At 55.4% G+C, this 27,279-nt stretch overlaps 1 protein-coding gene across 1 annotated transcript in view; it reads left to right on the top strand.

The window, feature by feature from the left end:
* Nucleotides 1-6,556: 6,556 nt before the first annotated feature.
* The window catches only part of LOC122894088, a 33,456-nt gene continuing 12,733 nt past the window's right edge, over nt 6,557-27,279 (top strand). Inside the window, exons 1-9 of the mRNA XM_044231451.1 lie at nt 6,557-6,637; nt 8,440-8,564; nt 8,650-8,727; nt 9,243-9,300; nt 10,033-10,088; nt 12,019-12,132; nt 15,872-16,052; nt 16,180-16,330; nt 25,437-25,512. Coding sequence (XP_044087386.1) covers nt 6,557-6,637; nt 8,440-8,564; nt 8,650-8,727; nt 9,243-9,300; nt 10,033-10,088; nt 12,019-12,132; nt 15,872-16,052; nt 16,180-16,330; nt 25,437-25,512 — 920 coding nt within the window. The remainder of the gene's footprint in view (nt 6,638-8,439; nt 8,565-8,649; nt 8,728-9,242; nt 9,301-10,032; nt 10,089-12,018; nt 12,133-15,871; nt 16,053-16,179; nt 16,331-25,436; nt 25,513-27,279) is intronic.

The raw sequence follows: 27,279 nt of genomic DNA, 5'->3' as shown, positions 1-27,279 counted from the left end.
TTTCTTTCTGGCGGATCGTGGGATCGAAAAAGCCTTGTCTCCAAACTGGGGGGTTCAGCAGCCCTGCTCCCGGGCATTTTGGAGAGAAGGGTGTTCAAGGCTGTCCTGCACACGTGTGAGGGGCGCCTTCGTGTCCATGGCAGCCCGCAGGGCGCACAGAGCACAGATCTTTCACTCACTGATCTAGTGATTTTACTGAATTCACTTTTTAAAAAAATTAAATTAAATTTTATTATTATTTTTTTTTTAAAGATTTTATTTATTTATTTGACAGAGAGACATTACAAGTAGGCAGAGAGGCAGGCAGAGAGAGAGAGAGGAGGAAGCAGGCTCCCTGCAGAGCAGAGAGCCCAATGCGGGACTCGATCCCAGGACCCTGAGATCATGACCTGAGCCAAAGGCAGCGGCATAACCCACTGAGCCACCCAGGCGCCCTATTATTATTATTTTTAAGGGAGGTGGAAGTTTACTGAACACAGCACAAGGGAGTGACAGGCAGGATAGCAAGGGAGAGACTGTCTTTACTTTTTAAAAATTACGAAATAAATTGATTCTTCCTATAAAATAAAGGCAAATGACAAAAAACCAAGAAGATCTCTTTGGGCACTCTTTGTGTCCTGTAGCTGGGGACACACGGTGAATACGGCACTCATTTTTTTCTCCCCATTTAATCTAAGTACCAAAAGGAGGCATTTTATCCCCATTCTACAGACCATGAGAATGAGGCCCAGGAGCTTGAACGACTAAGCCGAAGTCACATGGGAAGCTAACAGACTTGCACCCGAGCCTGCTCTCAGCGCCCAAACCCTCAACCACCAGGGAGACTGGCCCACCAGAGGCTGCGAAAGAGGACTGCGTACCCCCGGCACCCCTGCCTCTTGTGCAGATGGCCCCCAGTTGCCATGTCTCCTGGATGCCCTTGACTTTCCAACAAGGAGATGGTGGCTTCTGGGTGAGGCTGAGACACAGATATCACCAGGCCTGGCCCAGAGAGGCCGACTGTGCTCTCTGGAAAGATCGAGACCTTGAATGTTTAAATTGAAAGCCTGCCCAGAATTGGCCCCCTTCCCTTTGCCGTTAAGACAGGTCTTGCTATAGTCATCACTGAAATCTAGTACAAATGTCTTCTCTTGGAGCCTCTTGGGTGGGGTGGCAGTTTTTCAACTGTCAGCGATCTTTTAGTTTAAAAAAAAAAGAAAGCAAACTTTCCAGTCCTGTTCTACCTGGAATACATTTTCCTCTCGGGGGCCCCTCCCCCAGGCCTCGGTGGTTCTGCCAATACGGTAAAGCCAGCCCCCTCCCTAGCCGCGGGCAGCTGAATGAAGCAGTTCTTTGCTCCACCGAAGGAAATATTTCCATGGCGTTGGGCCAAGAAAACCCCTCTCTTGAAGCTTGAATCCGGGGGCTGGCCCACGCCCAAAGCCAGGGGGGCCGGGTGGGGGCGGGTCAGGTCGACGTGGCCACCTTTTCCTTGAGTCGGGATGTGACTGTTAATATCCCAGCCATGGCGGGGTTCTGTTCCGCCGAGATCCCGTTCTTGGCCTGCCTCATCCCCCGCTAAATGGATCTCTTTAGGCCCCTCCTGTAGGAATGAAACCAGTGAAGTTCACTTGGTTTTGTGGCTACCAGCTTAGAATTTGCCCTCCTCTGGTGCAGGTTCGAGAAATCCCTTCCAGAAGTTGGGTGTGGCCGTAGGGCTGCCCCAGCCCTTGTGGGCATCACCCGCCCCTCCCCACCCCCTATTCTTGAAAGCTCCGTCCAGGGACTGTGCCTGAGGAGGGGAGCCCCGAGGCTCTTGGTTTGTGTTTAGTTCAGAAAGAAATTTCATAGTTGATGTCTCGAAGGGGGATGCTCAGATGGCCATTCATTTTGCATGACTGCATTTTTTTTTTCTTAAACAAAAATGCAATTAGAAAAGCAGTACAGGCAATAGAGACATGCATAAAAGTAGAAGAAAAATCTCCCAGAGTCTATTCACCCAGAACAACTGATGGTTTTCTTGAGGGGGCTTTTGAGGGTAATTTTGGGCTATTACCTTCTGCTTCTTTCTCATTGGCTCTAATCATGGAAAGTACTGGTAAGGAACAGTGTCTACCGTCTCTCTCCCGCATACCACAAACCCCCAGAGCCAAACACATACACGCACTGCCTTGAAGCCCAGCAGCCTACCGGGAAGGAAGCTTTATCCTTGGCCTTTTGCAAAAGGCGCTGACTTCTATTTGTCTTTTAATATCTACAATTTGACAAACTCCTCTATGCAAAGGTTGAGGCTACACCCAGAAACTCAGGTTTCTGGGAAGCGGGGCATTCCTGATATTGGCGCCCTGGGTGGGAGAGGCCCAGAAGTACATGGGCACCCCTGGTGCACGGCTCCCCATTTCCCAACCCCAGAATCACAACATCCGGCAGGGACCCCCAAGCAACCAAATCACAGGGAGTGTGGGTATGAATTGTGTTTGGATAACAGATCAATAAAAAAGCGCGCCCCTTGTCCAAGCCCGTAAATGGTTAAGACGTTAGACTTCATTTTGAGGGCAAACTCAATTTCCTGAGAGGAGCGCCTGGCTGGCTCAGTCAGTAGAGCACGTGATTCTCGATCTCAGGGCTGTGGGTTCAAGTTCCACGTTGGGTGTAGAACCTACTTTAACCCTCCTGAGGGGTTGTTCGCATCAGAGCAAGGGGTCGGTGTGCATTCTAGAAGAGCCACTGTCAATTGCAAGACCCCGTAAGATGGGACCATTATTTGATTATTTCCCCCAAATCCTGACTGCTTGAGGTCTAATCTCTCACCTTCTAGGAGGCAGAGAGGTTGTTCCTGACAATGCTCAGGTGTCTGTACCCCAAAATAACTTCATGGGAAGGTCCTCTGAATTCCAGGCTGCTTCTCTGACTTTGGCTCGGGTCTATGGGGGCAGGAACGGTAAGGAGTTCAGGGATGTGTGATTTTGGCGCATTGAAATTGCCAGAGGCTGGCTTTGTATATTAGCGATTAGGAACGCCCAGCCTCACTGTAGCCACTTGTGGGAAGTGCGGAAGGGGCCTCAAGAGATTTCTGGGGAACACTACCATTTTCGGGGTACCCGGAAGACTGGGAAAATCTGCTTAGAAGGATAGCCACTCAGGAGATGCTATTTTGTAAAAGCTTGCAGTGTGGTTTTTGAGACGAGAGTGCATTTACCCATGGCTGGGAGATTGATACAGGAGGACCTTGTCTCCATTTCCTCGCCAAATCTTAGGACATTTGTACACTTGCCCACAAGTATGTACATGTGGGTAGGAGGCTGCTCACACAGCTTTTGAGGGCTCCAAACTATGAATTAAAAAAAGAAGAAAAATGTGTGCTTTGAATTAGATCTATGTGAAAAAAAAAAAAAAAAGGCAACAGGGCTAAACCATGTGTCTGGGACACTGGCTCTCCTCCAGGGCCCTTCCAAGAGAGCTGGGTTTCAGCATGTACAGAAAGAAAACGAATCATTTCTCAAGCCTGGATTTCCTTGTCTGTTTGGCCCTATTGATATCAATCTGAGCCCTTAAATGTCCTTTTTTGAGCAAGGAAAGCATTCACGACATCACTCAGATTGAGAAACAATTTGGATCCAAATATTACCATAGATTTGGCTCTTTAAGTTATTTCTTCCATTGCTTTGGACCAATAAATATTTAAAAAGTTAGGTTCTGAGCTCCAGAAAAGCCAACAAAAACATTTAAACATATGGATATCTTTTTTTATTGTGGTTAAAACCATACTCAGTAGAGATGAGTTTACAGCAGTGTTTTCTTTCTCTCTCTGCCTTTTTTTTCCTATCTTTTTCTTTCTTTCTTTCTTTCTTTTAGGAAGCCAGGAGGATAAACATGTTGCCATGGTGTTCTGTTTAAAATAAAATACAATGGAAAGAAAAGCAGAATGATGAAGTAGCCACATGGACTGCAGGATACACCTGATACTAATTACTGTCATGCAGAATGTTCTGGAAGGCATTTGACTCGCCTGATGTATACATTCAAATCAAGCAAAGCAGGACTGGAAGGCTCCTTGGGGACCATCTTGTCCAACTCTTTCCTTTTTCCAGATGAGGAAATAGGGGCCCAGGGAGAGGCCTGGACCTCAGCCTCCCAGTTAGGAGGGAGCAAAGCGGGATTCAACACCCCCCCCCCCACCCCGCGCTTTTGTCGGAAACACATAATTTCCAGGGTCCTTTACCTTTGCTTGTCAGTAAGACCCTGAAAAAGAGGAGTGGGCTTTACTGTTAAACTCTTGAGCAACGGGCTTTGGGGCTTTGGAGCCAGGGAGCCCAGAGAAAAAAAAAAAAAAAAGAGAAAGAAAGAAAGAAAAAAGAGAAGAAAAAGAAAAAAAAAACAAGAAAAAAACCCAGAGAGGCTGATTGTGCTAGGAGGCCCAACTTTCCTCCTGGGCGCCAGGCCCTGAGAAGAGATGCGCATGGACGTCTGGAGTTTCTCCTTCCTGGGCCTCCCAGGGGCACCCAACCCAGGCCGGGGGCTCCTCCCAGAGCATCAGCTCCTGTCCTTTTGGGGCTGCAAGGCTGATGCCAGGAGGCACTGTCTCTAGGGCGGCCTCCAGGGGCCCTGAATGCGTGGCTACTGACGCTCTCTGGTGGCCGCCTGGGCTCCCACGCAGGCCTCCCACGCGTGGAGGGCGAGCGGGAGCCCCCGTGACAAAGCGCACCCCTCGCCTCTGCCCCCGAGAGGCTAGCAACCGGGCCTGCCGGCGTCTGATTGGCTGCGCAGGCCTGACGACAGGGGCTCCTGGACGCTGATTGGTCCCGGGCCGCTCCGGCTGTTTCCTAGCTATTAATACTGAGGCTAATAAACGTTCTCCTGTTGACAAGGATGCTCGGAGCCATGATTTTTTGAAGCTTTCTTGACGTCTGCGGCTGGTGCAGGCCTTTCTGTCTCGCGAGTTTTGATGGGGGACGCTAGTCTCTGGGACTCCTGGCGCGCTCCGCAGGCTGTAAATTGGGTGTTCTCCCCCACCCCAACATTATCTGACCCTTTAGGGTTAGCACCCCGCGATGCCCCTTAAGCCCGCTCTGTCTTCGTCTCCCCAGCGGCGCAACCGGTCACCTATAAACGAGCCCCCCGCCCAAGGCTCGGGGTCTTCCGTGACCTGATGGTCCACTTCCATCTCCCTTACGGATAGCTCCGTCCCTTCTTTTCAGCCCCGGAGTCTCCTGTGTGGGTGAAAGCCACCGCGCAGGACCGCTGGGCACGGCGGGGGCGGGGGGCAGAGGGGGGTCGCTCTGAAGCTGCCCCGAGACCCCCCCCACTCCCCGGCCAGTAGTGCGGGACCGAGCTGTTCTAACTTGATAGTCCCCGCAGGCCCCTCTGCCTTTCCCCTTCGGGACCCATCGCTCATTCTCACCCCTCTTCTGTCACTAGGCGCTTCATCCTTGCCCTCCCGGCTGCCACCCACCTGTCACCCTAAGATAGATCCCCAGTCCCTTTCAACAGCATTTTGACCTTTTCGAGAGGACATTTGATTGACGGCCCTGCCCGCTTTGCCACTCGGTGCCCGGCAGAGCTGCTGAAGGCACCACCTGTTACGGATTAAATCTCATGTGCCAAGTCCCGGAGCACGAGGCCGTGCAGCTATGCTCGGCCGCAACATGTGTCGCTGCCTGTTTCCCCGGGGCGGCACGGGGAGGGGGGCTGGCTTTTCAAAGTGTCCGTGCGGGGGAAATCACCTCGATTTTGGGGGGTACCCCACGCGCCTCCACGTGGGACACGATCTTCCTCAAAAAGTACTTTCCCTAGAGGGACACGGCTCATGTCTGAATTATTATTACGACCCCGGTTTGAGGGGGGTATCCCCTTGTCAACACGTAGGAAACGGACCCCCTGGCAGAGGAAGGGACATTGCCAGGTTCTTGTGCACAGGTTGTAAGCGGCAAAGCCCAGGACTCAAAACCCGTTTTTTTTTTTTTTTCCTCCCTGACTCGGAGATGCAAGGCTGTGCCGAGTCTTCCATGTCAAAGATAACCAATCAGAAATGGACGGGTGGGCTAGAAGGGGGTGACAGCCGCCACTTACATGTGGGTACTGGTTCTCCTGCTCAGGGCGTTTTATTTTCCGGGACAATAAGCAGAAAGCATCATTTTCCTTTCCCTAAGCCGCATCCTCTGGTAGAGGTTCCGAAATAGTCAGGTGTGTGATGTGCCGCCCCCGGCGCCCCAGCTTTACCCTCGGCCCGCCTGAGGAAAACCACCCCTTGTCCCGTTCTCCCAGCAAATCGTGCAGCCAGATCGCCGTGCTCGGCGAGCGGGTCTCGGGTAGGGCAAAAAGCACCAGCGAACACAGGGTGTTGGTCATGGCGGCGAGGGGCACTGCGGCAGATTTTTTTTTCCTCCCTTCTTTGCTGCAATCTGGGTGCGGCTAGAGCAATTTGTCATAGAATCTGGGGGGCTCATTTTTCCGGCCAATCACTTTTGGAGAAATGAGCGCATTGCAGCAGAATGCGCTGACGTCAGAGACCACCCCTTCTGCGCCTCCATATAAACCCCACCCAGCCAGCCCCTAGCGCAGACGGCGGAGAGCGGAGATGGAGCGCGCCTTGGCCCGCTGGCCTCGGCTGCAGCTCCTCGGGAGAACCGGGGCGCCCACGCGAGAATCTCCCCACCTGGTGAGTGGTTGGCCATCCTTGCCTGGAAGGATGTGCAAATCGAAGACGACACCCCTTCGAGGTTGGGCTCTGTCCTCCTGGACATGCCGATGACACACGCCGGGGACCTTCTCTCGAAGGCGGCCACCTCGCCTGGTCCCCGAGTGTCGGCGGTGGAAATTCTGTCAGGCAGAAAGATCTCGAGGCACATTTTCCTGGGGGGGAAAATCAGGGCCCTCTTCTCGTCCAGACCCTCAGCTTGAGGGTGGGCTGGGTGGTAGGGGTTTAGATGAAGCCCAGGGGAGGAATCCGGTCAGATCCCCGTTAGAATCCAGTGTACCGCAGTCACCGGGGTCCAAAACCCCGATTTTCTGTGCTCGAAGACACCTCTAGGTTCCCGGTTGGTGGGAGATATGGCGGCGGGTGCATTATGCATGCCCCCGAGTCGGGGGGGAAGAGCACCTAAAAAGAAGAGTCTCCCAGGTAGATGCCCCCCAATTTTTGGCCAGGTTCTTGGTGGCCCGTAGGCGTGAGGGGTGCAGGTTCCCGTCTGCAAGGGATTGCGGATCCAAATACCCAGGTTTCGTGCAGAGCAGACTCCAGTAAAAATTTAGAGTAAAATTGCTAACTGTTAATCATCTGGTTTCTCCCGATCAGTCACTTTATTAGTGGAAAGATATGGCGCCCAAGTGCAGACCCATCAGAAGCCCCCTAGGACAGTTCCGTAGAGAAGGGCGGCTGGGGGATAGGTCAAGTCACTGGGGGCACTGGGGGCAGAATAGCAGAGTGGTGGGTTGGGGTGCAGAGAAGGCCGTGTCCTTGGGGCTGGGGGAGGCTAATCTAGAGGGAAGAGAGAAATACAGAAAAGGGGGCGTGTTGGGGTTGTCCAGGCGCTGGGAGTTGGGAAATGGGGGCCGGGGGTCTCTTTATCATTGCATGATGGTCGTTACAAGATTCTGACATGTTGCGGGATTTTGAGTTTTGATAATGTCGTCTTTTGCCGTTTCCTTTGTCCCTGTCAAGCCCCCCCACGCCGCCCCCTCCCCACTCTGGGCCGGCGGGCTCGGGCGGGGGGGGGTGCGCGAGCGGGTTGCTACGTGGCAGGTTTCTGGAAGGTTCTCTTGTTGGCCGCCAGAGGGCGCTGGTGGCACTGCGGAATTTTGGGGGGCGGGGTGGCGAGGGGAGGTGGCCTTTGTTCTTCTGCTGGAGGGGGTCGAGCGCGGAATTTACTGGAGAATTCTGGATTCGTTTACCTGAGGGGGAAATGTTTTAAGATCCCGGGGTTCCCTGGGCAGCCGCTGGAGCGTTGGCGCCGGGCGGAGATGGCGTGATTCGCGCGGGCTGTGTGACTTAGGGGGTCGTGGAAGAGCGTGGACGCAGATGAGTTGATCTTAGCGGGCTTTGGTTTTGGGGGTCTTAACAAGAGGATGTGGCGCATTTGAGCAAGACGAAGGGGTCGTCAGGTTGTGGAGTAGGTGTCGTCGCGCGGTCTTGAGGTTCTTGCTGTGGCGAGCTGAGATTGCGGGGGGGGCGGTGGTGCTCTGGACGATTTTAGGTGGGTTTGGCTGCCTGCGTATTATTTTTTGGTGATAGTATTTTGTATCATGTGTCCAGAAGCCCCGCGAATGAGTGAAAACGGTGTATCGAGAACTGGATCTTTATAATTTTAATTAATTTATGTTTAATTGGACTTACCGAAGGTCGGAGCCATGATTTCTGTGTTTTCACTTAATAAAAGTAGAATCGTGTTCTGGAAAGATCTTTGGCGAGTTCCTTCTCGGTAGCCTTACGTGTCTCTGATGCAGGGTGACCCCCCCTTACAGTTGGGTGCCGAAGGGCCCCTGGACGTGTGTTGGGGGGGCGCTGATCGATGTCCACAGGTGGATTCTGGCATGCGATGGCGGGTGTCGTGTTTCGAGGACATAGTGGCCCTGCGCGATGTGCTGGTGTGGGCTGTGGCCTCCCCCACCCCAGCCCCAGACCTGTTGGGCGCCCCCCCCCCACCCGTTCTATGCCAGCTGTGCCCCTGGCAGCTGTGGGCCAGGCGCTGCGGGGGCGCGGGAGGCTCTGCTGCGCGCGCGCGCCGCAGGTGGCTGCGCTCCTGAGTCCTGGTACTGGCCGCGCGCCCCCTAGCGGTCTGTGGCTGCAAATGGCTCGCGGCCCGCTAGACCTGGCTCCAGGTTGCGCATGCGCACACTGCTAACACTTGCGCTCTGTCAATCAAGTCTTCCTTACCCCCTCCCACTTCTCTCCCTCCTCCCCTTTTCAGTTCTTTCCTTTCTACCCCTCCCATTTCTCCTCTTCCTCCTCCCCTCTGCTTTTCCTCCTCCCTCTTTTCCCCTCCCCTTCCTGTCTCCCCTTCCCTCCTCCTTTTCCCCCCTCCCCCCTCCTCCCCCTCTCTTTCCTCCTCCTTCCATTCCCCTCCCTCCTCCCTCCTAACTCCTCCCTCCTCCTGCCCCCTCTTTCCCACTGCTCCCTCCCTCTCCCTCTGACTGCCCCCTCCCTCTTTCTGCTGTTCCTGTGCTGACCGTTAGAGGTCATCAAGATGGTTTCTAATCCGGCCCCCTTACCGTGCCTTAGGGTCTCTTCAGGGATGACATCACCTGTTCACCTCCTTGTCTTCAAGGACCACCTCCCGATGCTACGCCGCTGCCAAGGTGCTTGCTGATCACCTCCCCCTGATGGTACCTTGGCCCCTCTTTGGGGAAGTGTATAACTCAACCTGCCCGGCAGAATCCCGACCCCTGCCTCCCTCCCTGCACCACCCCCAGACCCATTAGCAATTAAAAGACCATTTTAAATTTTAACTGATTAGTTTTAGTTATAATTAATTCATTTAATTACTACATAGACTTGGGCTTTTCAGTGGAGCCTCTAACCTTTGATCAATTGCAGAGGCCACTAGGAGCTCCGACCCCTGGATGGCACCAGCGTACAAAGCAGCCACTGGCAGAGACCACCCCCCCATGCCCACACCACCAGGACGAGGATGACTGAGGATGAAGAGGACCAGAACCGACCAAGCCAGTTCTTCCCTCTTGGCCGAATGTTTAAACCAATGCCCTAGTGAGGGGGCATTGGTCATTAACCCCTGACCTTTGCTATGCCTATGCCTTGATGCTATGAATACTTTTCTATAAGTCTTTACTTGTGTTCACTTGCCAGCGACCTGGAGTGTTTCCCTCCCCAAGGAGTTGTCAGTCTTTCTCCGATGACAACCCCCCTGTTGCCTGTATGATGTCCTGAATGGAAGGATCCCTTTGGGAACTTCTCAGGAGGGGGACCTGGGCCAAGGGCTCAACCAGCATCTCACTGGCAATTCCAAGGCCCAGGGTGGGCTTCTGGAATGAGCATGTGCCCTGACGCCTGGCTACCGAACTGCCAAGGGCCTCCCCACCTCTCCCACCTCTTCTCAGATCTCCCTGTTCTTTCTGGGGAATGGGGACAAGAAGAGCAGCCTCCCAGGGTTGTTGTGAGTATTGAATGATACAAAACCACCTCAGGCAGGGCTGGGCATAGAGGAGGTGGTCAGCAAATGTCTGTTGAAAAGTTTGGTAGGTCGGCCCCTTCCCACCCCTGTCACTCTCGTCTCATGCTTCTCGTTTATTCTCCCACAGCGCTCCAGGCAGCCCCTGTCCGCGGGGCTCTCCTTGAAGCAGGTAGGGGTCCACCGAGATGGGCGTTGGGCAGACCTGAGTAGGACCATGAACCTCACAGGTGGTCACTTCCAGAGCACTTTCTATGTTCTATGAGTGTCTTATTTCCATGTTGTACACACACATGAATGAAGCAGCCACATTTACAGATGAGAACGGGTTTGACATTGATTGGAGGGATTTTAAAAGAGTCAGGGTGGGGGGTTAGGGGTGGGGTGGGGGAAGAAGAGGGCTTAAGAGAAGCAAGTGCCCCCTCCCACAGCATAGGACACGCTCACATTCATAGCAAGGACACTGAGGCTGGAGGACTGTAAGTGTTCGGTCACATTGTTGGCAAGAGAAGGGGTCAGAGTTGGACCCTGGGTGCCGTTGCGGCCACCCCTCACCTCCCCTAGGGCCCAGAGTTGTACTAAGAGCCTTTTGATTTCCAATCAGGCATTTGACAGTGGGAAAGCCTCTTTGAAATCCCAGCTGTCAAGCATGGTCTGGGGAGGGTGGAGGGTGGAGGGCATCTGGGTGGCCCTGTGTGGTGCCCTGTGCTGGTTCCACCTCTCAATGACTGGTGTGACCTTAAACAAGTCACTTAACTTCTCCGAGCTCCAGTCCCTTTCATGGCTAAATGGGGATTTAAGGGAAAAAAAAAAAAAAAAAAGCACCCGCATTTATCTACCCCACAGGGCGCTTTTGAAGACCAAGTGATGTAACCACCGTGAAAGTGCTTTGTAAATAGCTGTGGAAATTGCTAGATACTTAACTCCCAGCGTTAGTGCCCCGTGCTGCACATGCCCAACCCCATTTTCCCTCAGTAAGAACGGCACCCAGTAGGTGCTGCGTGTGTTTGCGCTCAATAAATAAATTCCAGAGTAAATAAAAGCAGAATTAATTCAACAAACATTTTCTGGAACGCCGACAATATGCCCAGCACACCAGGCCTGGTATGTGATCCAAAGATGATGAAAACAGTCTCCTGGAAGCTAATTGGGGTCCTCCTTCGACCCGCACTTTCTTTCGTCCCCTTTTAAGCCAACCAGTTTTGTCCGGACAAGACAAAAACAACTCCGGCGCTTTAGAGAAGCCCGGCTCCATGGAGACAATAGCTCCCGGGCATCTAAAAGGGCCTGATTGGATTATGTGGCAAATAGAAGGTGGAAGGGTGACTTGGAAGGTGACAAATGAAGTGGGCGGAGAGCCGCTTTGAGTTAATCCAGGCTATTAGGAGGGAACCTTTTGTCTTCCAGGGGTTGCTGGGAGCTTTTACCACTGGTTTTTACATCCTTAATGTAAGGACGCATAATTTATGGTCAGTGAAAACCCAGGCCCCGTGAGGTTTTGAGTGGGCCGAACGATTGCGCGTCCTGCTCCCAAGGAGTAATTAGAGCGAACATTATGGCCCCCTTTGTGGTACGCAAAGGCCTTTTGATAACCACGATTCATTTGAACCTCACAACTCCCTGTCCCGACCCGGGGCTGGCCTGCCACCTCCAAGGGGAACAGAGGTCATCAAGGTGTTCTTCCAGGTTGGGGTCCTACGGCACATTTGCACCCTATCACCTCTTGGGTAGTGAAGGAAGAGAGGTGTCCACGGCGTTGGTCTCTCCTGTCTCAGGCCTACCTGTCTCTCCTGGCACTCACTAGTTCTTTTCCTCTCAATTCCTAACTTGGCTCTCTCCACAGCCGGGAGCCTCCCAGGCCCCCTCACTGTCCCCCCTTTCCAGCCACTACAGCCTGTCTCTTTCCTTTTCGCAGCCAAGCTTCTCGAAAGGCCTGTCTACACTTGCTGTCTTCCTTCCTCACCTCCAATTTCCTCTTCAACCCACTGCTTCCTGACTTGTTCTGCTCCGTCGAACGACCCTACCTCAGGTAATGACTTTTCTGTCACTTGACTCTGGACACGTTTCCAGCTCACGGACACATGGACACATTTTCATTTCTTGGCCTTCATGTGGCTTTTGGCTCTGGTTCCCTCCTATTGGCCTATACGCCTCACAATCACCTGCTCCTGGCTTCCCTCATTCTTAGCTTCTCCTTGGACCTGGGGTATCCACAGCTCTCCTGTCTGGGAGCCTGCCTCGTACCGTCTTGCAGGGTTCGAGGCCTGGCTGAACTGCCTGGTGTTGAGGCCTAGGGGTTAGTCAGTTCTTCCAAGCCACGTTTTTCTCAGTTCTGGAATAGAGTTACTACTCATTACCTGGCAGGTCAGGTGGGTGCGTCACAGGTAAGAACCAGACACTAGTCAAGGGACTTGAAATAAGGTCAATAAAATGTTCGTGAGAAAATTGGAGTCCCCGTCCGCTTTTCTGACAGGTTAAGTTCCCACGGGGAGAACCAAAGAGAGTAGGAAGACGCGGGCGGCGGCGGTGAGGTGGGGGAAGCATAGCAGGGAAACAAAAAGTAAGAAAAGACACTAGAGGCGCCCCAAAGTGGGGAAGGGAGCCTTAGAAAAAATACTGAACTTTACAAAAAACCCATCCAGTGAAAGGTTTCCTCTCGGGTCGGGTCTGGCTCAAAGAAAGTAAACAGGAAAAAGGCTTTAAATTGATTATCCCAGTGACAAATCCCAGGAAGCTTTCAAATCAAATTGCCCCATTTTGGGTTTTTAACTCCTTCTATCAAGTTGAACCTCTTTAGGTCCCGCATCCTGGCTAAGCCCTCCCCCAGGCCCCCCTCGCTGGTGATTAAGTCCCGAAGGTACGCGACGCCTTTCATGGATGAATGGCCCGCAGAGAGCGCCCTCCCGGTCCCCCCCAGTGGTGGTTTTCTGTTTTATTCCGCTTTCCGCCCTTTCCCCTTAATGAACGCAGGGCTAATCTTGGGCCTTGTCAAGGAAGAGGCCGCGGACGTTACGTTAATGAGGTAGCTGCTGGATTCCAATATTCGTCTCATAAGGAGCTCTTCTTTGTCTGGGGAGGAAAAACACACTGGTTATCATAATGAGGTGAGCCGGCGTCCGCAGGCAGGGCCGACCAGGGCTGAGGCCACGCTTCTAATTCTGGTGCTGGAGCCCGGGTTTCATGCGCTCCTCATTTAAGGCTTTGCCTCTGTCCCAGTCAGGGGTCCATTGAGCGGGGTTGAAAGTTGAAGGCCGCTTTGGGGAGCCCGCCGCAGATAGGACTCCTTTGCAGAAAGTTCCTTTGTTCGACCCTTACTACACACAGATGTCGCAGGGGTCCCGGCCCTCCGCGCCTCGTGGATTCATTGTCCGAGAAGCCCGGGAATGGAGGGGTGCATGTTTCCTATTAGAGCATGGTCCTGACTTGTTTCAGGGCTCACGGATCATGAAAGACTTCATAATCTACCTGTAGGACCCTTGGAATTGTCCCAAGGTTGACACTGACCTGGAAAGCCCCGTCCTCATCAAGAAATAGATGGATATTGCTGTCCCTCCCACCCCCCCAGCCCCTGCCCTTGGAGTAGTGAGGTTCGGGGTTCACCTTTGCCTCCCATGTACTGCTGCACGTGAACTTCAGAGGCCCGGGGATTTGTCAGGATCACTCAGGGAGTCAAGTGCAGAGGGGACATGACAACTCAGATCTGGCAGCAGAACCACAGCCCCTGCTTTTACCTGCTGCATACTGCCTCCCTCCTCCCTATGTCCTGTGCCCCAGTGCAAGGGCCCCCACCAAGCTTCTGTCCTGGTCTTTGAATTCCCCAGAGCCCATCGATATCTTTAGAGCAGGTATTCCCACCGCACTAAGTCTGAAAACTGCCTCTCTGTGTCCGAAGTTCTGGGCTTTTCTCATCCCAAGGCCGATCAAGATGAGATCACTCCCAGTTAAGCATCAGACTCTAGCCAGACCTTCAGCCAGATGGAGAACTAAAGGAGAAGGGAGGTGATGGGAGGGAGGGGAGGAGGCTCACGGTGCTCTGTTGGCTAAAGGTTCTCTGGCATCTGGGCCTAGAATTCGTGTACTCTTTTTTTCAAATCCGCGAACCCTACATGTCAAGCACCTGAACCACGTCCGAGGCTGTCCTAGGGACCCAGAGGTTGCCTGGGTGACGGGGATGGGTGAGGCTGAGCACCTCTGAAAGTAGGGATCCTACCAAAACCCGGGGGTCTCAACATCCCTCCTTAAAGTCAATCCTGGAGGCTCCGGACTTCTACGAAGAGGTGACTTGCCCAGGTGGAGAAGCAGAGAATGCCTGAAGCCAGGAGACGCCCCCACCACCCCATCCTGAGTTTCTGTTTTTCTCCTTTTCCTGCCCACCTCTGGTGTCCACCGCCGCCTTCCTCCTTCCATCACCCATTTCCTGATTCGGTCCTCCGGGGGTGCCCTAGGCCAGCCCATTGCTTCCTCTGGGTGCCCCAGCCTCAGCTTGGCACTAAGTGGGGTTCAGTAAGAGTATGTGGGCTGTCTGTTTGGACAGGTGAGTCAGTGAAGGAACCGCCGTACTCAGACGCTAGGCGGGAGTCTTTGGGAACCGAGGAGTGTCAGGCAAACGGGAGGAGGCTGGAATTTGTTCCTCTGAGGGGAGCGTGGGCAGCGCCCTGCCCCCAAGCCCCATTTGAGCCGGGCTTTGCTGGCCCTGCCCCTTCACTCACTCAGGCGTCCATCCCGTCATCCAACAGTTGATCCTTACTGAACGAGCCCATGGCCCGGCCCCGGCTCAGCCCCAGCGTCCCTTAGCGTGTCCCTTGATGGCCTCTGCCTCCCCGGGAGGGCTGGCCGGGGGGTTGCTTCTGCTGAGGGTGGCCTCGTGCCGCCGCAGGCGCCGGAGCAGCAGCCTCTGGCTCTGGAGAAGGCCGGCAGAGGGGCGTGGAGGGTAGGCCTGCCTTGGGCCACTTGGCCCCGGTGACCTTTCATTTAAGCCTTGGGGGACACTTGGAGGTGCCCATCTCCAGGGCTCTGCCCCCTCCTGCCCTCTCTGCCTCCCGGAGATCCCACCCCCCATCCCGTAGCTGAGTGCTGACGGCTGCCCTCGCCCCCCCCGCCCTACAGCTCAGGACTGATGCGGGGGGCAGGAATTGCTGTGACGTGCGTGTGCCCCTCGGGCTCCGGCCCCCCAGGTCTCCCTCTTGAGTCGGGGTCTGTGACCCGGACCTCCCTGTCCTGGGGCCAGGTGCAGCCCCTGTGCACCAGGCGTTGGCTGGGAACCTCCAGGGAGCTCTGCAGGCTTGCCCTCTGCCCGGTTGCCTACCTGCTCTGCCCTGTCTTGGCGGCCACCTTGACCCACCGGTAGCGCTGCTTGCCACAGTCTGTCTGTTGCCTGGCCCGACCCATCTGCCCCTTCTCTGCACCCGAATCACTGGGCTCCTGATCCTCTGGGCCTCCGCTGTCCAGCCCTCCGCCCAGCTGGTTGGTTTTCCTTGCTGAGCCCACGCCTGTGGTTACCTGGTCTTGCCTGCTTCCTTGTCCATCTCCTGCCTGCTCGCCTCTTGGCCTTCTATAGGGTGTAAATGCCCTTCCCCAGCTTAAGGAGCCCCTTCCCCTGTGTGGCCAGAGAACCGGTCCCCAGGGTGCACGGGACAGGCCCCTGCCGCCACGCCACCTCCCGCAGCCGTCCTCAGATGCCGCCTCCCGTGGGGGTGGGTGGGGGGGTGGGGGTTCGAAGGGACCGTGGCTGCAGCCAGACCTCTGTCCTTCCCCTCCCCATCCCCCAGGCCCCTCGTCTTGTCCCACTGGGTGTTAGCCACAGCCTGCCCCTGGGAGGCCTGGGCTCTGCCGTGCCCCAGGCCTCACGGCCGGTGTGGGGGCTACCAGCTGGGCCCGTTGCTTCTTCACCTCTTCGTGTCCTTGCTCATCTCCACGACCCGCCTCCTTCCACTGAAAACCATGCAGCAGGTGAGACTTGGCTCACTGCCTGTGTGTGAGTGTGTGTGTGTGTGTGTGTGTGTGTGTGTGTGTGTGTATGTAGCTCCTCTGAAGTGCCAGCCTTGTCCTAACCCTAATCTCCTGCCTCTCCTGCAAGGTCCGCCCTGTCCCCGGCACACCGGCTGGGCCGGCCGAAGACCCGGACGGAAGAGGCCGGAACAGCCCCCCGAGGACGCCGTTCTGCCCCAGGGAGCCCGCCGAGCTGCTTGCCGCCAGCCCCGTGCCTCTCCACTTCCACCCGTTTTGGGGTGAGTGTCTTGCTTTCCTGCGACACCAGAATTGCACTAGTTTCAGCTCACACATCTCGATTCTAGAAGATACACATTTAGCCCGGGGAGGGGGCCGCCACCAAGAGCAAACCTTCTGCTCCACCGACCCTGCGGCCTGGCGGGGGTCTGCGAGCTGCCTGGAGCCGTTGGGACCGCGGCCACATGGAGCCGGCACATGTGGGGCCCACCCCGGGGCCGTGGCATGCTGTGGGCCGGGCACGGTAAGTGAGGGGTGTCCACAACTCTGACCACGGGCCCCCAGGAACCTGCTCGGGCCAGGTACACAGTAGGTCCCCAGTGCAGCGTGGCGAAGCACAGGAAGGAAATGAGGGACGGTACAGGGACCCTCTCTGGTCTCTGAGGCCCGGCCAGCATGGAGACGTGGAAACAGGAAAGCTTGTCTGTCTGTAGAGAACCTTTTCTCCCTGAAATCCAAAGCTGTCAGTCCTCGTGAGTTCTCACACACCAGGCTTTGATAATGTCCTTGAAGCACAGAGTTGTTTTTGAGTGAGTTCTTCTCTTGGCCCGTTTTCCTCACCCCTGAAATTGCGACGGGATGGGAATGTTTGTGTCTGTTTAAATAAAATCAGTAATGGTGGGGAAGAAGAAAGCGGAGGATTATAGCCGCCCAGTTCACGCCAGAACGAGTCATTTGTTTATCTGGGCTTTCCTGATTCCAGACGCATGGCTGGAGCCATGGGGGCTCAGGGCTTGGGCTCTGCTGGGGTGCCTGAGACCAGCTTTGTCTTAGGGACTAGAGGGTCTAGCAGGGTTCCCCGGGAGATCCACGCAGCGACTTGGCCCACGTAGCAGCTGAGCAAGATGGGCAGGAAGAAAGGAAGCTCGGCCGAGGGCACTTTTCCTTTTTCGGATCCCAGGAACCGAGTCTCACAGAGGGGTCTGGCGGGGGTGGGCCGTTGGCAGAGTCAGCAAAGCAGGGGGCCGCGCTAGCGAGGCTGACTCTGTCCGAGCCTGCTGTATCTCCCGCCTCATGCTCCTGGGGTAGCCCCTGGGCTGATAGATGAGGCCAGACTCCGGGGGTGGTCCAGTGGGAGATGGGCAATGGCCTGGTGAGGCTAACTCGAGCCCACGGTTGTTTACGGAGCCTCGGGTGGGTCCCCCAGTGTCCCTGGGCCAGGTGCCAGTGTCCCTCTTGGTCCTCAGGGGTCCCCAGGGTCTGTGAGAGGGCCGGCGATGAGCAGAGCGGGGCGGGGGGCCTCCTCCAGGTGCCGCAGACCCCCGGGGTCTCTCACTCAGATTCCGTAATGCCCTCTCATTGCATGGAGCTTTCAGAGACAGGTCTGCCCTGCCCTTCTCCCCTGAAAGGGAATGGGTTGCGGATATTACTTTTCCTCAGACCCCGTCAGTGTACGCAGCGAGGGGCGGAGGCCTCCGAGCCCAGGGACCGTCGTCTTTGCTTGTTTTTGTTCCCATAGAGAGCCAGTCGGGCTGCCTAGAGGTGGGGAGTGTATGCCCAGGGCTGAATCCAAGGAGGGGCTCCAGGAAGACTCTGCCCTGTGATATTTACTCCATAGTTGGCATTTGCTGAGCCGTTAGCAAGCAGGGTGACGTGGCAGAGAGAGAGGCCTAGGAGGGATGCTTTACACAGGACAGGATGCAGGTCGGGGGGCGGGGGCCCTGGGGGGGTCGAGTTGGGTGTCATATCTGGAGCTTCCCAGACAGATCCACAGAGCTAGTCTGAGCCAAGTCCCCATGGTTTCTGGATTCTTCTGGAGGGACATCTCAGCAGGCCCTCCAGGTGGGCTGAGCTGAGGGGTGGAGTCACGGCGAAGGCAGGTGTCCAGCCCACTCCCAGCCTTTGCCAGCCCCTGCCCCTCATCGTCCCCAGCAGGGTGGGGTGGTGTCTCTTTGGGCCTGGCTGTATCTCAGGTACACTCGTGAACGTTCCGTCTCAGGCAGATACACATTTTTGTGTGTGTCCCATGTTACTTTGCGTTTTGCATGTCATTAAGCAGAAAATAAGACTAGATCGAGTATTCTTCTCAATTAAAGGAGTTAAAACAGTACATCATCAATAATCAGCCTCACAGCCGAACATTCCAGGCATTATTAAGTGTTGAAAGAAATGATCGTTTTCGGGGAAGTTCTTTCTGTAGAGGGATTGGCCCACCCTTGAGCAGTTGGGTATGGCTTGGAGTCCCAGACAGGCTAGACAGAGGGCAGAGGGCCCTGTCAGTGTGGCGGGAGCGGGTCTGTCTGTCCTGCCTCTAAGAGGATGCTCCGAGGAGGGCACAGATGTGTGGGGGAGATGGTGGTCTTGTCTGGAAGCTGGCGGTCCCATCCCCCCTGGCGTCCCCCGAATGGGTGGGAAACGGAGCCTAGAACAGAGCTCAGCTTCTGTACTCCGGGAAGGACACAGAGTGCCCCCTCAGCTGCGTGTCTTCCCACCTACAGGTTGCTTGCGGGGGGCTCCCTGCAGCTTTCGGGGCCCCCGACCTCATGCCTCCTGACTTGTGATTCAAACCCCAAATGCATTTCCAAGCACATTTCTCCAAATAATGTCAAAACCTGGCAAGACTTACGGGCAGCGGGGTGCATGTGTTTCTTATTCATTTACATGAAGTAACTTCAATGTGTTTTTTATGAGCAATCTGACTTCCAGAAAGAGAAAAAAGTCGACCCATCTTTAATGAGCTTGCTAATGAATTTTTCCTTGAAAAGAAGGAGGCGGCTTTCCACAGAAGGGGGTGTGGAGAGAGACAAATGAAGGTTCCAAAGGGTTAAAGGGCAGTGGGTGATGGCTAGACCGGCGTTGTCAGCTGAATTGAGAAAGGCCTGCGGTCCTGGGGCCCCTTCTTTTTAGAAAACCCATGTTCAGCACAGTGTGAGTCCATCCCGGGAAGGAGCGGTCCCCTTCCGTTCACGGCTTTAACCCCTGTCCTCTCTCCTACGGGGAGAACAAGGAAGCATCGCCTGGTCTCCCATCTAGGGTGTAAGCAGATGGAAAAATTCCAGAAAAGAGTTGTATCTTTCCAAACGAGGTCATCTTGAGTGTGGGGTTCCCGTTTTGAAAGGGAGACACAAGTGTGGGCAGGGAAGGAGGGACAGCTCGCTCTAAAGGGCCTGGTTCCCAGGGGAACCAGCCCTGTGTCCTGAGTGGCTTGAGAAGCCGGGCTCTTTAGGGAAGTCTGAGGGACCGGGTGTTGCCGGGGCATGTGAAATGAGTCCGTGTTTCAGAGCTAGGAAAGAGTTCAGAGAGCCCCTGGGGACTCTGTTGGGCGATCTGTCCTCAGAGGTGTTCCCCACCAACACACTGGTCCCGGCGCCCTGCCCCCTAGCAGGACAGAGCAGCACCAGCGAGAGGGGTCCCAAGTTCAGTTGGACCAAGTGGAAGCAGGTACGGAGTGGGGGGGTGCTCCCCAACTGTGCGAGGGTGAGAGACCCATCTTTGAGGAGCTCATACATTGTGGAATTTCTAGCGCCTTCTTCGGACGCTTGTCCTGTAGTCCCATATCCCGGTCTTCACTGTGGAAAACAGTGGAAACCACGGCTCTAGCCATGGTTTTGGGAACTGACTGATGAGAAAGTCTGCAGAAAGATCTCTCTTCTCAGCTGCCCCCTCCCCTGAGGCCCGGGCTCATGAGGGTCTGGGGCTGGAGCAGGTGCAGAGGAGCTGAGGCTGGGGTCGGCGGGCCCCCTCCCCCCGGGATGCGGGTGGGAGAGGGGAATTAATCAGGGGAGAGGAGGCTGGGGCGGGGGGTAGCCCCGGGTCTCTTAATTGCTCTCCAATTTCTTTGGGCTTAAAAACAATCCAGATGGAGAGTTCTTAAGTCCTCCCAGCCTGGGGGTCGGGGGAGAGGAAGGCTGCCCACCACCTTTGCCTCCTTCTCGGGCAGTGAATAGGGCCTCTGGCAGGGGCTTAAGGAGGAAACTCTTAGCCTGGGAGCTCCCAGGGCCGTTTGAGGCGGAACAAAGGCGCAGGCAGAAAGGAATGTGGGGGCGCCCCCCGTGGAGAACAGCCACCTGGGGATAATCGAGGGCTGAGTGCACAGGAGTTTTCCCAGGTCCTGTGAATACATTCTTTCAATAGAAGGTGCCTTTTCTTCAGATGAAAAGGAGAAAAGCTCAGTCACCTTCCCTGTACTGGAGTGTGTGTGTGTGTGTGTGTGTGTGTGCGCGCGCGCCCTCTGGGGCCATGGTGGCCCCTTCCTTGTGTGCGTGTGTGTGTGTGTGTGTGTGTGTGTGTGTGTGTCTGTCTGTCCGTCTGTCTTGGGGGCCGCGCCACGCAGACGAGAGGCCGCACAATGGCACGGTTAGTCAGTCACCCCGCCAGCGCGACCCCAGACATGCTCCTGCTCCCCAGGTCTGGGGCTTCTCTGCACGTGTCTCAGGACGCAGACTGCTTGTGCCTCTGCCCCTAAACCAGAACTGGATCAAACCGGGCCTGATGCCCTAGAGAACACCAGACGGGCAGATGGGGCTGGGGACACAGGACTCCAGGGTGGGAAGGAGGGGACCGGGAGGAGGGTCCGAGGGGCAGAAGGCTGACCGCGTGTCTACCAGCCGGTCAGGCTGCTTGCTCCTTCTCCCCTCCTGCTGCCCCCTGCCTTCTCCCCATTCTCCAGGCCCACCTGATGCTGGAGGCAGTCACGAATGGGGGGCCAGGGTCCACACTTAGGATGACAGGGCTCCGCACGGCTCACAGGCCCGGGGCAGCATTGAGCAAGGGGACCCAGCCAGATGGAGGGCAGAATTTGCGTCAGCGTGACCCCCGACTGTGCTGAGGGCTCTGGCCCCTCTGGGGTGACTGAGGCAGAAATCCCAGCCATGAGAGGAAAGGAGTCCCTGTCTCAATCTTGGCCGGAGCCTCTTGCTGCCGGCTTCTGGGCCTCAGTTTCCCCATCTGTAGAATGGGGCAGTAGCCTGTCAGCTCTGTGTATTCTCGAAGGCAGAAGGAGCATGGGATGTCAGTCTGGGAAAGGCAAGGGCCCTGTTTCAACAGAGGGGGCGGTGGGTGGAAGGTCTGTCCAGAGAGGGCCCCCACTCGCCTCTTGGCTGGAGGAAGGGCGCACCCCCACTACCCGCGACTTGTTCAGTGGAGAAGGTTCTGAGTGGGTGTTCTGGACACGGTCTTTTGGTGACCTGATTCCAGCCCATGCTCAGCCCCAACTTTGGGTGTGACTTTGGATCCCGTCTCTAGCTTTCTGGTCTCCGTTTTCCCATTGTAACATGGGCCAATGCAGGATCACCGTCAGCTGAGCCCCCTGAAGCTCTAGGTTCCTTCCAGGTGCTTCGTTGGTCCTCTGTGGTTGGTTGGTTGGTTTGTAAGTCAGGAGATCAGAGATTGGTGGTGCCCTGCTGGCCCACCCCCTCTGCTTTAGAGAGGACACAGAGAGTAGAGAGGGCTGGTGCCCTTTCTCGGATAGCAGGCCCTGGGTGTGAAACCCACTGCTGCTAGCCCCCAGCTTGACTAGCGTAGTCATGGGTCAGTCCCCACGGTCAGCTTTCCGTGGACAGGATCCCCACAGCGCTCACGCCCCAAGCTCGCTCCCAGGGGCTTGCCGGCGTACTCTGGGGCCAGGATGGCATTTTATGGAGCGTTTTTTTCCATACGGGTGGGCCGCTGGCCAGGCCTGGAAAACTTTCCTGGGCTGTGGAGTGGTCAGCGTGCAACGAGACGGGCCCCGTGGCGGCAGTCCCAGGAGGATGCGGCTGGCCGTGCCAACCCCTGGGGCTCAGCCCGTGCCCTTTGGTCATGAGACGCTGGGCAACACCTCCTGCCGGTGCCCTCGCCCGCTCAGCTGAGAACTGAAAAAGCCATCAGGATGGCAACTTCTGGAATAGTGTTGAGTAACCAGGCCTGTGCCAGCTGCCTGTCCCTGACCCAACTTAGAAGCCGCCTCTAGGTAGCCCTTTGTGCTTCTCCTGTGCTTGGTAAATAAATCCCCGGAGCCCTGGGCCGTTGCCGTGCCTGGTTATTGCCACTGTGGGCTGCGGCCTTTGTTTCGTGACCTTGGTTGCTAATATAATACCTGGGAGCAGAAATGAGGAATCGAGAAATCGCTAGTCTCAATTAGACGAGCGCCGCCTTTCCCGAGGCTGCCTCCACCACTGTAGCCATAAACCGTAAACATACACCAAATAGGCCCTAATTCTCTCTAATTGCCCACTCCTGTAGCAGAGAGCGGGTTCCAGGAACAGGCATATGTAAACATCCTCCGTGGTCCGGCCAAGGGAAATTAGAGGGCTGACGGGGGCCGGCGAGAGAGGGGACGTGATTTCAAAAGATGTCCCAATTACCACTCCCATTTTCATAAATGGGTCTGTGATGTCCAGGCCCCCGGTCTTCACAAAGGTACAGGAAATTAGTTTTGCGAAGAGCCTGCCTCTGTAAGGGAAGTTGTGGGAGGGAGGTCTTCACTCAACAGGTGGGAAGCCTGAGATCTGAGGCGAGGCTGATGATTTGTATAAACTACGGGCTCTAGTTCTGGAAATCACCGTTGGATTGAAAATAATCCTTTTGTGTCTCTCCCCGCTCTAAACATCCATAAGTTCTTTGTATCAAAGGCATGCCATGCCAGACCGGGAGGTCCCGTTGGCTGCTGGAAAAGGGCCGCTGGCCGCTTTTAAAACCTTGAGATGAGGAGTTAGATTTTTTTTTTCTTTTTTAAAAAAATATTTAATTTATTTATTTGAGAGTGAGGAAACACAAGTGGGGAGGAGGGGCGGAGGGAGAAGCAGGCTTCCTGCTGAGCAGGGAGCCGGATGCGGGGCTTGATCCCAGGGCCCCAGGATCATGGCCAGAGCCCAATGCAGATGCTGAACCATCTGAGCCCTGCAGGCGCCCCCGGAGCTAGACTTGGCTAATCCCGGGAAGCCACTGGGATATTTCTGGGCTGTCCACCAGGGCTTCCTGGATCAGGAGCTCAGGGCAGGCATTTAGGAGTGAGATCAAATGCTGGTGGCCGTGGTGTCTCTGGACCCCATAAGGAAACCTTGTGTCTTCCTTGGGCTCCAGACAGTGACTCATCCCTGTGGCTTCCCTGCCACATCTGTTACCCTTCCAGCCCCACGCTCTGTTATCTTCGATGCCGGCAGACCCAGGGCTGTGCTGCACACAGCTTTGAACCCAGGGTCTGACTTGGCCAGCGCCATGTCTTTGCAGGCAGCCGGGGTCTGCCTCAGAGTTAATCCGGGACTGTCAGGCGCTCTGGGAGTGGGGTGGGGGGCACTCATGGAGCCCCGGGGGCAGAAGCAGGAGAAAAAACACAGATGCCCCAAGCGACCTGATTTCCTTGGTCCTATTAAACACACTAAAGTACTCCTCCGCCCACCCCCACTCCTACCCCTTGTTCCCACGGGAATTGACAGTGCTGGGGGAGAGGAGGGTCTGGCTGTGTGTTCAGGGTCTGGAGTCCCAGTGTCCCCTTGGGACTGTGATCGCGAGCAGAGGGCCACCCCAGGTGCTCCCAGGGTCCCAGGGAGGGCTGGAAACGAGCTAAGGTGGTCTCCAGCTCCAGGTAGGGGGCCAGGGCTGGTGTATCACCCAGAGTCTGTCTTTGGCCGTCTGCCAGCTTACGACTCTTCGGTTAACATTTATTTATTTTTTAGTGACTTTTGTTTTTTTGGTTATAAAATCAACCGATTAGGGGAAAACAGGGTTTGGGAAGCTCGAGGCCGGGGAAGGAAATTTTAGGAGGATTTAGAAGCAAGAGGCGTACCCCGCGGTGTCCCGGCCAAGTCTTGGGGTGGTGTAGACAGTGGAGGGCACCCCACGGGGCTTACGTCAGGGCAGGGGGAGCTGCACAGGGCCGCCTCCCTACCTTGGAGCTCCCTGCCTTGGCGCTCTCTGGCCCCGACCTCTGGCTGCGCCCTCCCCCACCTCACAGCTGTAGAGACCTCATGGGGCCGACGGGGAGGGCCGCAGCTACTCACCCTCCCTAGACTCGACGACACGTGTGTTTAAAGTCAACTCACTTAGAAAAATCTGTTTTGTGTTGTTTTAACAAATAGATTTTTTTTTTCTTTTCCTGAGCAGCCTCAGGTTTATAGAAAAAGGGAATGGCCAGGTACAGACCATTCCTATACCTGTCCCCGTCCCCGAGTTTTCCTGTCACTGACAGCTGGACCAGATGGCGTTGTGTGGCACAGGATTAGCTGGTCGGCTGGTCGTCGACACGTTGCTGTGGACTGAAGCCCAGCACTTACGCCATTCTTTGGGTTCCCTCCTACCTCTGGGACCGTTGGTGTGTTTTGACAGATCTGTAGTAACTTTTTTTTTTTTTAAAGGTTTTATTTATTTATTTGACAGAGATCACAAGTAGGCAGAGAGGCAGGCAGAGAGAGAAGGAAGCAGGCTCCCGGCTGAGCTGAGAGCCCGAGGTGGGGCTTGGTCCCAGGACCTTGGGGTCATGACCTGAGCTGAAGGCAGCGGCTTAACCCACTGAGCCACCCAGGCGCCCCTGAAGTAACTTCTGTTACTGAACTCATTTTTTTTTTTTTTTAAATTTTAAGGCAAATGCTTGAAACATAAGGTTTGACGTGCCTGGACACAGCTTGTCACGGTGCTGACTGAAAGGTGCATGTAATCATTAAAGAGGAGGCATCTCTGCAGGCACCACGGTCTTCTGTCCCCTGACTGTGTGCCACAGTTTTAGGACACACTGTCCATTCAAGACACCACAGCCTGTGGTCCCCAGCCTACCGCTCTAGTCCTACCCACGTTCACACCCTGCCCTGTCGACTTTGGCCCGAGGACACGCTGTGTCTCAGCGCTGCTCTTTCTCCATGGTGGGATGCCCTTCCAGGGAGTCTGCTCCGCACCCTTTTGGTGTTCAGATCAGCTGTCACTCACGCTCTGAGTCTTTGGCACTTAGTTCCATGCGTCGCACTAAGCCAAGGGCTCTTGGTTCAGGAGTCGCATCCCTGCCTCTAGGCCTGTGCCCGTCCACTCTGCCCGCCGCTGAGGCTGGGGCGGGGAGCTTGGCAGGTGAGTGGGCCCGCGAGCGTGTACGGAAAAGAGAAATGCTTGACTTCACCAGTTCCCCGCTTGCTGGGGAGTTGGGGAGTCCCTGCTTTAGTTGGGTGAGTTTCCAACCAGTGACCCTGCGTGCTCTGATTCCAGCTGAAGACCCCACCCGGAATCCTCCACGGAAGGAGAGACCTTCACGCGCCACCCAGCACCCTCCGACGTTCAAATCGTAAGTTGCTGGGGTGTGGGGGACACATCTGTGGGCTCGTCACTGAGGGTGGGGGGGCTGCCGCCCAGAGCACATGGCCAGGCGAGGCCTGGGTGGGTGGGGCCTGGTGAGCGCTGGCCAAGGGGCTGCTCACGGGGAGGTGGGTGCCCAGTGAGGCAAACTGATTGCAGACCTTGAGGGGGGGGCTTGTGTTGTAAGGCAGGACCCCCAGCCTCCTTGTGTTGTCTCTGTGGCAAAAGAATTCTATAGGCGGCTTCGAGTGCCGGACCCCCAAAGAATTCCTTCTCTCTAGCTCCTCTCCATGAATGGCCCTTTCATTATTGAGTGTCCCTTTGGCTCTTGTGCCCCAGGGCAGACTAGGATGGAAGTGCCCTTGTGAGCTGGGGGGCCCTTCAAAGGGCTGAGGAAAAAACGCAGGCCGAGGGACCAGCCTCTCAAACGGGCTTCCAGCTCCAATGACCTTCGCTCACCCCCTTGAAATGTCTGGAAAACAGAATGGGCAGATTTTCTGTCTTCAAAGTTTCCGGCTAAACCTCTTCAAGTTCTTTATTGTTTGGGACTGAGACACTCAGCAATGGTAATGGGTAGTTTCTTTTGTATTTGCCTTGAAAGGCCAAAATATTTTCATATTGCTACAGACAAAGCCGTCTATTTAGAAGTGAACGCCATGTCTGTCCTTTCCCACTGGGGGGACCGTGTACAACGTGTGTGTGTGTGTCTCTGTGTACTCTGGGGTCTTGAAACAGGTTTCTCATGGGGATGGCCATTCACTGGGGTCCAGGGGGGATGCGTCTGCCCTGCCAAGGGGTTCTGGGGAAGCTGGCCCTAATTATATATCTGTCCCGGTTGGTCTAGGACGTGAGCCCTGGGGGCGGTGGGGGGGTGGGGGGCAGGCCGGCTGCACTAACCTTGACTCTGCCTGTGCCTACATCTGCCATGTGTATGTGTTAGGGACTGTGGCTTGTGCCTCGGTGGTCAGCTTGGTGGGAGCAAAGCAGGAGGGTCTGAGATACTGTGGGTGTTCTGTTTCTCTTACTGGGAGGTCATTTCATGGGTATCCATTACCTGAGCCAAATAAGGGCCCGTGGCTGGATGAGTGAAAGCAGGAAGGAGTGGATGAACACATAACCAGGTAAAGAAGGGAGTAAGCCGGGAGGGAGTGCTGTGACCGAGATCCTGTGCGACGCGAAGGCCGTTGATCTCTAAGTCCGTGAAGTGTGCAGTCAGTGTGTAAAGAGTCACTCGCCAGCCAACACCCAGTCACCACAGACCCAGACATAGTGTGGGTCTATGTGGGTCATCACACGAGAGGTGTGATGCAAATAGACAGTCCCTGAAGTTTACCAGTAAAAGAATAAGATGTAGATAGGAGAGCCAAGGACCCAGGGGTGGAAACGCAGAAGCCAGTAGCCACAGGGCCGTGTCATGCGCTTACACACCCTCAAGGAGGCTAGATCTTCTGTGAAGTGTTCTGATCAGGAATGATGGCGATGATAACGATCCTTCCAGGCGGGAAGAAGCTTCTGGAGGTGATGGGTAGGTTTAGGGCAAGGATCTCGATGACAGGTTCATGGTGCGCGCTTCCCTCCGGTCTCACTGGGGTCCTGTACGTGGCTTTTGGTGTGTCAAAGCACAATTAAAATGAAAGAGCCTAAGGAGAAGGTCACTGAAAGGACTGCCCAAGCCCCGGTGAGAACGAGAGGGTGAGTCCCATGAAAACGAAACAGGTACGAGAGGGGGTGTGGGGGAGCAGGCAGTTGGGGGGAG

Source organism: Neovison vison, chromosome 13, assembly GCF_020171115.1.
Source record: "Neovison vison isolate M4711 chromosome 13, ASM_NN_V1, whole genome shotgun sequence".
Lineage (NCBI taxonomy): Eukaryota > Metazoa > Chordata > Mammalia > Carnivora > Mustelidae > Neogale > Neogale vison.
The sequence above is the reverse complement of the archived record's forward strand: the minus strand, read 5'-3'. Positions and strand labels throughout refer to the sequence as shown.